General features: G+C 46.6%; 1 protein-coding gene across 1 annotated transcript in view; it reads right to left on the reverse strand.

The window, feature by feature from the left end:
• The window catches only part of LOC141171528 (N-acylethanolamine-hydrolyzing acid amidase-like), a 79,307-nt gene that overhangs the window by 50,229 nt on the left and 16,436 nt on the right, over positions 1-12,642 (reverse strand). The window contains exon 4 of the mRNA XM_073655216.1: positions 2,629-2,719. Coding sequence (XP_073511317.1) covers positions 2,629-2,719 — 91 coding nt within the window. The remainder of the gene's footprint in view (positions 1-2,628; positions 2,720-12,642) is intronic.

Raw genomic sequence — 12,642 nt, forward strand, 5'->3', positions numbered from 1 at the left:
GCAGTTGTAAATACTCGGAGCTCGGCCCGAGCATACTCGGCGAAAGGGTTAATAGAACATACTCGCTCAACCCTAGAAAACACTTGCAAAATGTACACCTTACAATTTAAATGTCTACCATAAGATGGCAATATATAACCACTAGTACAAAAAAAACAAACACATTTGCTGTCAAGGGGAAACAATATAGCAGATAATCGATTCCACAAATGTGTGAGGTTCCAAAGTAAGGCTATGTGCAGAAATGCTCTGGATTTTTTCCTGAGCGTTTCTGCATCTCCCTGGCAGAAAAAAACGCATGCGGATTGTACATGCGGATTGTACATGCGGATTGTACATGCGGATTGTACATGTGTTTTTCCTGCCAGGGACATGCGGATGTGAACCGTTCTTCACTTGCATTTCCGCATGCCGGTTGACAATCGCTTTCCAAGCGATTTTAGCATCACTTAGAAAGTGCTTGACAACTTGGTCACACTATATAAATCCATGCAACCGGCATGGATTTATATAGAGTGACCCCAAAGAATGGTAAAAAATAAAAAAATAAATCTATACTTACCTTCCGATGGCCCCCGCAGTCTCGCTTCGCTCCGTCCTGGCTGCCGGCAGCTCGCGGTACACTACACTGAAGGACCTGCAGTCACATGACTAAATGACGTCAGCGCAGGTCCTTGAGTCCACCGCGATCTGCCGGCAAGCGAAGACAAGCACACCGGGGGCCATCAGAAGGTAAATATAATATTTATTTTTTATTTTATTCTTTTTTTTACAGGTTCTATGGTACCCGGGTCCGGAGGAGAGTTTCCTCTTCTCCAGACCCGGGTACCATCCTCACATTAGAACGCATGATATCCGCATGTACAGATGCAGTGATGCGGATTCCATGCGTTCCAATGCAAGTCAATGGCGGCGAAAACGCAGCGCTCCCGCAAAATAATTGGTAGTGCTGCGTTTTTTTCCGAAATGATAATTCGCAGCGGAAATTTCCGCAGCCACAGCACAAGCGGATTATCATTGGGGAACATGGCAGGCCTTCTACCAAGCGTTTTGTAAGCGTTTCTGCAGCGTTTTTGCCGCTGCGGAAACGCTTAAAAAACGCATCGTGGGCACACAGCCGAAGCCCACCAGAAGGGCTGATAACACTAGAAAAAGATAGTAAACACCCTTTTGAGCAGGCCCATAAAGAGTTATCACATTAATACAGTCAATGTGACATAAGGTAGAACAGCACCCCACAACAGGTAGAAAGAGCACCCCACAAATGTTTCACTTGGAAAGCTTCATCCAGGGGGGCTTACTTTGGGAACCCACACATGTTTGTTGAGTCAGTTAGTGCCTTATATCCCCTGGCTCTACTTTGTCTGCTATATTATTTCTCCTTCACAGCATGAATATGTTTATCTTTTGCACTCAGTGGTTATATACATTGAAATTGAGAGGATGTACATATTTGCACAGGTGTTTTACCATCCTGTTTGTCTATATTCTTGTGATCCTGTGTTGTCTCGATAATAATAATGTCTGTGCATTTAACTTTGCATGTATTATTGAAGATGTGGTTTTAGCTCAGATATTTGTCTTGCATTTCTTTATTTTACACTGAAGAAATGTATTGGGAATCAGAAATCATACATGCAAAATAAGAGCTAGGGGTTCTACAAGTAACCATGCAAAAGAGCAATTATAAGTTTGAAGAAAAAAGCTGCACAGAATAACAGTGCACACCCCAAAAAATAAAGTAACAAGAAATGGCTTTATTCAACATACCAGTGCTGAGACAAATTTAAAAACATATAGGACACAAAAGCAAAGCACAAGGGGTGACTTAATAGTTACAGAAAATGCCAATATATAATATACAATAAATGTAGACTTTGTAATAAGGGAGCCTGTTGTCATTGCATGCTGTCTGTGGTAAGGTCAACATGTACCTGCTGACAGGTTCCCTTTAATACAGCCAATCAAGAAAGATTGAAGCATTCCATTAATAGACTGTTTCTGTTTGAATGGAGGGAAGAGTTCCACAGCTATCATAAAAAAGGTTATACCGTATTCTGCGGATTATAAGACGCACTTTTTTCCCCCCAAATTTGGGAGAAAAAAAGGGTGTGCGTCTTATAATGCGAACTTTCGGTTTTACCTGGGGGGTGCAGCATCGGATTGGGGTCCCAGAGGTTGGTGGCAGCTACGGCGGTAGCGGGGCGATGCTGCGGGCACCACCACTGGGGCCCGCAGCATCGCCCCGCTACCGCCGCAGCCGCCACCAACCTCCACTGACCGCCAGCTTCTGAGGACAGGGCCGCAGCATTGCCCCGCCATCACCACCACTGGGGCCCGCAGCATCGCCCCACCACCACCGGGGCTCGCATCGCCCCACCACCGCCGGGGCTCGCAACATCGCCCCTACCAACCTCCGCTCACCGCCGGCTTCTGAGGACGGGCCCCGCAGCATTGCCCGGTTCCTGCCTCCGCCATCAATCTCCAGTATGTGTGACCCTCTCTCCACCGCCGCTGCCCCCCAGGTGAAAAGGATTATAAGGCACACCATTTTATTTATTATTTGGGGTGCGTATTATAATCCGCAAAATACGCTATATACAAACAACCCAAATAAAAAGTACGTACCTCTTGCATTTGCTGATATAGTAAATTTGTATGGCCTTTGTCCAGTATAAAGCCCAACAAAACCCACAAAAGTCGTTCCTGTGTATACAACCTGAAATTTAAGGGACAGTGTAGCTAGTCATTTAAGAACTTTCAAAAGAACATAAACAGTCGAAAAGGATAAATACATGCAAACTTCCGTCATGACTTCCCTTTAAAGGGAATCTGTTAGCAGGTTTTTTGCTATGTAAGCTGACAGCAGCTTGAGGTAGAGACAGAGACCCTGATTCCAGAGATCTATCACTTAGTTTACTGGGTCTAGTAGTTATTGTAGAATCAGTTTCCTCTGCTGCAGTTGTAGCAGAGTTCAGTTGTTGAACTGTGTATAACCCCGACCATACCACAGCTTTCGGTGTACATTATGTAGTGACAAACATCTGCTCATCAGTGCTGAGGTCGTGGTTGGACTAGGACGCATGAGACCAATTGTCCTGTAATGATAATCTCCTGCCAATAAAATCTAACATGGCGCGGGGCGGTAGCCGTGGGCGAGATACTCGTCTCTTACGCCCTAGCACATTACATGAAGGTGGGGGTCCTGGCCAGGCGTGTGTGGACTTAGTGCATGTTACCGAGGGCTTGGGTTGGCCAGGTTCTAATGTTGAGTAGTTCAATGAGGGAGACCACCGGTCAAAAATAAACTTTTTACTGAATAATAACTTGATGGGAATTATGTACAACAGATAGTGGGTACACAGCTTGATGAAAGATTCCTTGACAATACAGAACAATTTCACACATAGTCTCAATTCCTTTCTCTTAATGCACTTGGTCTCTGTCTCCACTGTTTCACCTTCCTTTACAACAACCCTGCTCAGTACTACAGTCCGGTTAGTGAGAGTTCTATTCTCAACCTGCAGTTCCGTGTCTGCTTTCCGCTCAGGGGAACTATTTTGCCAATATGGCTGGTACTCAGCTTCGCTGCTACTGACACCTTGTAACTTCCGCCTGGGGCACTCTTTTCATCTCACGTTCTCTGTTCTGCCCTGGACCATTACCTCTCTGAGTTATAAACTGAGGGCCGTACTGCTAGGCGTCCTGTCTCAGGACCCGTGTCCAGTGCACCACTCCGTCCTGCTGTCACTTTTCCTCTCTCCACTCCGGATCTCGCTCTCCACCACCTCAGTCTCCACTGACGTCAGGGGCACCCACATCATGCAACTCTGCAGACTAGCCAGAGCTTAGGTCTGCTTCGGTTTCACACTATACAACTTCCTGCCAGGAAACTGTGTCTGTCCCACTTTAATCACCCCCCACACTGGGCTAGCCCCAAACATTAACCCTAGCTCTCCCTTATGTCGAACAGAATACAACACTATCACTATGGCGCATGTCACTATACACATTACACAGTAAAATACTTTTGCAAGAATACACGTGTCTTCAAGCTTTAAGGTGGAATGTGGTAGTATATCTTCTTACAAAAACACTTATTGTATTGAAACAGCAAAACACAGCCTAGTAAGCAGGGCTGTGGAGTCGGAGTCGGTGTCCATTTTGGTGGAGTCGGAGTCGGAGTTGGAGTCAGTATAAAATGGACCGACTCCGACTCCTAAAATATATAATAAATTGGGTACAGTAGTTCAATGCAGGATGTGCTGTAAATGTTTTCATAAGAATTTGGGAAAGTTATGAAATGTCCTATGAGGCTGCGTGTCCACGTTGCGTATTACAAGCTTATATGCTGCGGAATTTCCGCAGCGTAAACGCTTGTAAAACGCATGTATATCCGCACCCCATGGTCCCCAATGGCATTCCGCAATGTCAATGCCCATGCTGCGGATTTTTCCGCAGCGTATATGCTGCGGTCAAAAATCCACAGCATGTTCATTAATTTTGCGTTTCCGCATGCGGATGGTACCCAAGTCTGGATGAGAGGAGACTCTCATCCAGACCTGGGTACCAAAGAACCTGTAAAAAAAAGAATAAAATAAAGTTTATACTTATCTTCTGATGTCTTCCCGGTGTTTTCCCGCCGTCGCGAGGTGTGTGAAGGACCTGCCACGTCATTGAGTCATGTGACCCATCACATGACTCAATGACGTCACCGAAGGTCCTGCACACAACAGCGTGAGCCGCTCAAGACTCCGGACGGGGCAGACAATGCATCGGAAGGTGAGTATAAACTTAATTTTTTTTATTTTATACCATTCTGATTCTTATTTTTTAACTATTACTTGGTCACACTATATAAATCCATGCCGGTTGCATGGATTTATATAGTGTGAACAAGTTGTCAAGCACTTTTCCAAGTGATGCTTGAATCACTTGGAGAAGTGCTTGATAACCCGCATGTGGAAATGCATGCAAAGACGCTGCAAAGACGCCTCACATACGCTTCTACCTGGCGGGAAAACCGCATGTAAAATCCGCATGCGATTTTCCCGCCAGGGAGAAGCGTAAAAAATATGCTTCATTTCCGCAACGTGGGCACATAGCCTAAATGTATGTTCTATTCCTGATCTAAGGATTTAAAAGGGTTTTCCCACAAACAAAAGTTGATTTTAATCAATACATCTTGAAATAATAATAACTTTCACAATTTGATGTGTTTAACTAAAATGATCCTGTGCTGAGATAATCTTATAAATGTGCCCCTGCTGTGTACTGTGTAATGGCTGTGTCTGACTGTGCAGGAACATGGTCTGAATCATACCACATCTCCTATGATCCCCTGCTGTAATGTCTGTATACTCTTTTGCTTCCCCCCCCCTGCCCAGGAGATGTGGTATGATCAGACCATGTCCCTGTACAGTCAGACACAGCCATTACACAGTACACAGCAGGGGCACATTTATAAGATTATCTCAGTACAGGGACATTTTATTTAAACACATCCAATTGTGGAAGTTATTATTATTTCAAGATCTATTGATTAAAATCAACTTTTGTTGGTGGGAAAACCCCTTCAAGCTTTAACTTGAGATAAATCTGTGCTGCACTTTATGTACATGCTCAGTAGTGACCAGTGCTGTGGAGTTGGAGTCGGAAGTCAGGAAATTTGAGGAGTCAGTGGTTTGGATTATCAACTCCACAGCCCTGCTAGTAAGTGATACATTGCTGTTATTACGCACGTGCCTTTACTTGGCAGGGCTTTACCACTTTCCCCTATGGCTGTTACTCTCTGCTGTGCTTCATGTCTGGTTTACAAGTGGCTCTGCGAGCCCCCATAACATCATGTGCCAAGTCTTATTTAAGCCAACTAAGACACACCCCTGTGTCTGGTATTAATACTTTTAGTTATATGTTAGTTTGTTTTGTGTGCTCCACCTACTGTTCCTAGTCTGCGTCTACCTTGTTGACCCTTTATACCATCTGCCCTGATGGCTAACCTTCTGCAATCCTCCTCCTGGATTTACTGCTCTGTTTCAGTAAGCCATAATCATTTGTTGGACTCTGTTCCTTTTGAACGTTGGTTGCTGCACTTCGCCTGTCGTTCCTCTGTGAGCTGCTTTGAACTTGCTGTATCTCCCTTCAACTGTTATTGTCTTCCTATGGTGTCGAGTGTGCAAAGTCCTCACTCCACACGTGCCTTTTTGCCTGCTACACCAACACCTGGGGTCTGAATGCCCACTCTGACCTGAGGCTTAGTGGATTCACCAAGGGCCAGACAAAGACTTTTACAATCTAATAGCTCCTCATAATGCATAATTCCACCTGTTTTGGAGATAAAAGTGGGTCTCCTTACTTCTTGGGCCCCAATGGTATCTCCGCCTCTGGATCCACCTCACTAGGTTAGCCTAACAGCTGTAATCAGGCATTCTTCCACTATATCATGGTGCTCTCAGATTATATAGCAAAAACCTCCTGACAGATTCCTTTTAAAATGGAAACCACAATGCTTTACCAGATCCATTGTATGACAGTGGGTTGTCTTATGTCAATCATGAACTAGGACCGCCCTCTTGACTTCTAAGCCCATCAAAAAAGCAGGTTTTCAAATCAATAAGTTATACTGAATATTTTCCCATAAAATTGTACATCAGTTTGGCCAGTTCCCCATGCTCCATAACCTGCTGCCCACAGATGAGATTGCATGTTCAACGTGACAGGTTTCCTTTTTTATTTAGCCTTATTTATGAAGAATAATAAATAATCTTTTTATTTATATAGCGCCAACATATTCCACAGTGCTTTACAATTCAGACAATTTACAGGCACTATCCCCACTGGAGCTCACAATCTACATTCCCTATCAGTGTGTCTTTGGAGTGTGGGAGGAAACCGGAGAACAAGGAGGAAACCCACGCAAACACAGGGAGAACATGTACAAACTCAAATTTTAAGAAAGGAATCCGAGTTGATTTTTAGGATGCAATCTTTGGCCCCAAAGGGCCTAAATGAGCACCAGTCCTATGCCTCCCTTCTGTGATTCTCCCTCGTGGTCCCTCTTTATCCCTTTTTATATGTAACCCCCTTCGTTACACTGGTCTGTCTCCTCTACCCTTGACAGTGTTTTTATTATGTATTCTCCTGTGTTCATGCCATGCTTCATTGCCGTTGTATCCTTGGCCTGCCGATTATGGGTACACACACAAGAACTGTCTAGTGGGAATTATTGTGTCGTTTGACACTTAAAAACTGATGGTCTCTGTATATTTATTATAACACTTAATTTGGTGTCAGCTGTATCTGTGTCACACATAAAGCTCCCTCCCCTCCTTACCTGTTATGTCGCATCACTAATATTTGATACAATTATTATTTATATCCCATATATGTGGCTCTGCCTTGGTGATTAACCCCTTAAAAGCCCAAGACATACTAATACGTACCTGCGCCTTGGCAGGGGCGGACACAGACTGTAGTGGGCCCCTGTGCAAGAAATTTTTGGGGCCCCCCCTGCCCTTCATAGGGCAACAAAGTTATGTAAACATAACCCCCCCATGTGCATCTCTCACCCCCCCATGTACAGTTCTCATCCCCCCCATGTGCAACTCTTATCCCCCCCGTGCATCTCATATCCCCCCCATGTGCATCTCATCCCCCCCATGTGCAGCTCTCACCCCCCCATGTGCAGCTCTCATCCCCCCCATGTGCAGCTCTCATCCCCCCCGTGCATCTCACCCCCCCATGCATCTCATCCCCCCGTGCATCTCATCCCCCCGTGCATCTCATCCCCCCCGTGCATCTCACCCCCCCATGTGCATCTCATCCCCCCCGTGCATCTCTCATCCCCCATGCATCTCTGATTCCCCCCACTCCTAGTTAATTAATTTTATTTAAAAAAAAATAAAACTTGTTATACTTACCCCCATGCGATCCCTGCAGAATCCTGGTGCTTGTCCACGTTGCTGCCACCAGGTTCTCCTGACTTCCGGCCATGTGACGGCGCGGTCACATGACCGGAAGTCAGGGGAATCATGAGGGCGCAGCAGCGCTGCACTGCTACACAGAGGAAAGCAGCGCTGAGATGTCCCGGCACTTAGCGCTCAGCATGGGGCCGGGGGCCCAGGGCTGGCTCCAGGTTTTTGTGGGCCCCGGGCGAAAGAGTCTCAGTGGGCCCCTTTAACACATACCACGATTCATGATGCACAGATACCGAAGAGAAATATATATATATATATATATATATATACAGTATAGTACAATGCCAAAGATTTCACTTCTTACATTACATGAGTGATATCTATTGTAAATTCCACAATAGCTTAGAAACCAGTGAATCACTCCACACAGTATAATGGCCCCCATAAGATGCTCCATACAGGAGACTGGCCCCCATAAAATGCTCCATACAGAATACTGGCCCCCAGAAAAGGCTCCATACAGGATACTGGTCCCCATATATCGCTTCATACAGGATACTGGCTCCCATATAACGCTCCATACAGGATACTGGCTCCCATATAACGCTTCATACAGAATACTGGCTCCCATAAAATGCTCCATACAGGATACTGGCCCCCATATAACGCTCCATACAGGATACTGGCCCCCATATAACGCTCCATACAGAATACTGACCAGATATAATGCTCCATACAGAATACTGGCCCCCATAAAATGCTCCATACAGAATACTGGCCCCCATATAACCCTTCATACGGAATACTGGCCCCCATATAACACTCCATACAGGATACTGGCCCCCATATAACACTCCATACAGAATACTGGCCCCCATATAACGTTCCATTCAGGATACTGGTCCCCATATAACGCTCCATACAGAATACTGGCCCCCATATAACGCTCCATGCAGGATACTGGCCCCCATATAACGCTCCATGCAGGATACTGGCCCCCATATAACACTCCATACAGAATACTGGCCCCCATATAACGCTCCATGCAGGCTGTTCCCCACACATAATGCCCCACGCAGGCTGGTCCCACCACATAATGCCCCACGCAGGCTGTTCCCCCCACATAATGCCCCATGCAGGCTGTTCCCCCCCATAAAGGATGTCACCTCCCCTTATAGTGCCCCATGCAGGATGACACTCACCCCCCCTTCCTTATAATGCCCCATGCAGGATGTAACACCCCCCCCCCTGCCTTATAATGCCCCATGCAGGATGTCACCCCCCTCTCCCTTATAATGCCCATGCAGGATGTCACACACACCCCCTTATAATGCCCCATGCAGGATGTCACCCCCCCTCCGTTATAATGCCCCATGCAGGATGTCACCTCCCTCCCTTATAATGCCCCATGCAGGATGTCACATACACCCCCCTCCCTTATAATGCCCCATGCAGGATGTCACATACACCCCCCTCCCTTATAATGCCCCATGCAGGATGTTACACCCCCCCCTTATAATGCCCCATGCAAGATGTCACACACACCCCCTCCGTTATAATGCCCCATGCAGGATGTCACACCCCCCCCCTCCCTTATAATGCCCCATGCAGGATGTCACCCCCCCTCCCTTATAATGCCCCATACAGGATGTCACACACACCTCCTCCCTTATAATGCCCCATGCAGGGTGTCCAACCCCCCCTCGTCCCTTATAATGGCCCATGCAGGATGTCACCCCCCCTCATTTATAATGCCCCATGCAGGATGTCACACGCCCCCCTTATAATGCCCCATGCAGGATGTCACACACACCCCCCCCTTATAATGCCCCATGCAGGATGTCACCACCCCTCGTTTATAATGCCCCATGCAGGATGTCACCCCCCCTTATAATGCCCCATGCAGGATGTCACCCCCCCTTATAATGCCCCATGCAGGATGTCACCGCCCCTTATAATGCCCCATGCAGGATGTCACCCCCCCTTATAATGCCCCATGCAGGATGTCACCCCCCCTTGTAATGCCCCGTGCAGGATGTCACCCCCCCTTATAATGCCCCATGCAGGATGTCACCCCCCCTATAATGCCCCATGCAGGATGTCACCCCCCCCTTATAATGCCCCATGCAGGATGTCACCCCCCCTTATAATGCCCCATGCAGGATGTCACCCCCCTCCCTTATAATGCCCCATGCAGGATGTCACACCCCCCTTATAATGCCACATGCAGGATGTCACACACCCCCACCTCACCCCCCTCCCTTATACTGCCACAGGCCTCCATACAATAAAAAAAAAATCAAATACTCACCTCACGTCTCACCTGCTGCCGCTGCTCCGGACTGCAGCATCACCGGCCTCATACCGCTCTGCACTGTGACGGCTCAGGAGAGAGCGCGGTGTAAAAATGTCACCGCGCCCTCTGACCTGAGACGTCACAGTGCAGCAGCCGCGGAGGATGCAGGAGCTGCTGCGGAGGCAGGGGGAGGGGTAAGTATTGTGCCGGGGCACTGAGCAAGCGGGGAGAGCGGGCGCTGACACCGCTCTCCTCCGCTCACTGGTCCCATAGCGCGCAGGCTGCCCGACGGTGAGGGCCCCCCTCCGCCTGCTCAGGGCCCCGGCATTTGCCCGGGTGCTGACGCCGGCCCTGCGGGGGCCCTATGAGGAGACGCACAAGAGGGGGGCCCCGACCGGCCGGGCCCCATACTGGGAGTCAGGACAGTCATGCCCTGATGGCGGCCCTGCTGGAGGCTGGAGGGGCCCCCTCTCTCTCGGGGCCCCAGTTCAATGAACGGGCTGCACGGGCGGTAGGTCCGCCCCTGCGCCTTGGGACTTAAGAGCCAGGTACGGAATAGTACGTCATGGCGATCGCGACCGCACACAGGCTGTGCGGGCGCGATCGCGGCCGGGTGTCAGCTGATTATCACAGCTGACACCCGGTATTATGTGCAGGGAGCGGTCCCGCACCGCTCCTGGCACATTAACCCCCGCAATGCTGCGATCGAAGTCGATCGCAGCATTGCGGTGGCAAGGTGAGGTGATCGCGATACTCACCTCTGCTACCGGCGTCCAACGCTGTCTGCCGCGGCTTCCCGGATGTTGCCATGATGACCCAATGTCGTCATGACAACATCTGGGTCACCAGACAGCAGGAAGATACTTTGGTCATGCGCAGTGCATGACCAAAGTATCTTCTGCATCTGCAGCGCTGACAGCCTGGATAGCACAGGGATGGTGCTCCATCCCTATGCTATGCAGGCGATCAGAATAAAAAAAGTGAAAGTCCCATAGTGGGACAAAGAATAAAAGTAAAAAAAAGTGTTAAAAAATGAAGAAAAAAAAAATTGTAAACGTATATATATATGTATATATATATATATATATATATATATATATATATATATATAAAAAAAAAGAATCCACCAAAAATAAAAATATAATATACCCATCAATAAATATTATTTTGAAAAAAACAAAACAATAAAAGTACACATATTTGGTATCGCCGCGTCTGGAACGACCTGACCTATAAAACTGTCCCACTAGTTAACCCCTTTAAAGAACACGGTATAAAAAAAAACGAAGCAAAAAACAATGCTTTATCATCATACCGCCAAACAAAAAATGGAATAACACGCGATCAAAAAGACAAATGTAAATTAAAATGGTACCGCTGAAAACGTCATCTTATCGCGTAAAAAAAAAGCCACCATACAGCTCCATCAGCCGAAAAATAAAAAAGTTATAGCTCTCAGAATAAAGCGATGCAAAAAAAAAATTTTTTCTATAAAATAGCTTATATTGTGTAAAAGCGCCAAAACATAGAAAAACAATATAAATGTGGTACCGTTTTAAACGTACTGCCCCGAAGAATAAGGCTAACTTATCAATTTTACCACATACGGAACAGAATAAAAAAATAATAAAAAAAATCAATTCCTGAATTGTTGGTTTTTGTTTATTCTGCCTCCCAAAAATCGGAATAGAAAGCGATCAAAAAATGTCACATGCCTGAAAATGGCACCAATAAAAACGTCAACTTATCCCGCAAAAAACAAGCCGTCACATGACTCTGTCGGCCAAAATATGGAAAAATTATAGCTCTCAAAATATGGTGATACAAAAACTAGATTTTACAAAAAATGCGTCTTTTAGTGTGTGACAGCTGTCAATTAGTGATGAGCGAGCACTAACATGCTCGGGTACTCATTGCTCGGGTCGAGCAAATTGGAATACTCGGGTGCTCGACCCGAGCAACGAGCCCAATGTAAGTCTATGGGAAACTCGAGCATTTTTGCGGTCTGCAGAGGGCCTAAAAATTGCCCAAATTGATGGGAACAGTGCTCAAATGACATTCGGACCGCATGGGGAAGACCCTTGGAAGCATTTCTGACTCCCAGGTCACTTCTGTCAACAACGTTGTCAGAGGTATTACGCCACTTTTAAGGACTCACAATAAAACATACCAAAACGAAACCAAAATGGATTCTCCTGGCAAATATGTTAAGGAACATCCTTTCCATGACATGTACAATGTATATTAAGCAAAATAAATAACTTAAAACAAAAATACTCCTCCACACCTTGGGCTATGTTCACACGTAGCGTTTTTGATGCGTTTTTGCACTTTTGCATTGCTTTCAACCAAGACAAATGCATTCACCAGGAAATTTCATTTTAACATTTTACAACCTTATCTGGCCATGTGGTGTGTGACACATCATCA

Source organism: Phyllobates terribilis, unplaced genomic scaffold (genome assembly GCF_046119375.1).
Source record: "Phyllobates terribilis strain yellow unplaced genomic scaffold, ASM4611937v1 Scaffold_1__5_contigs__length_1240528914, whole genome shotgun sequence".
Lineage (NCBI taxonomy): Eukaryota > Metazoa > Chordata > Amphibia > Anura > Dendrobatidae > Phyllobates > Phyllobates terribilis.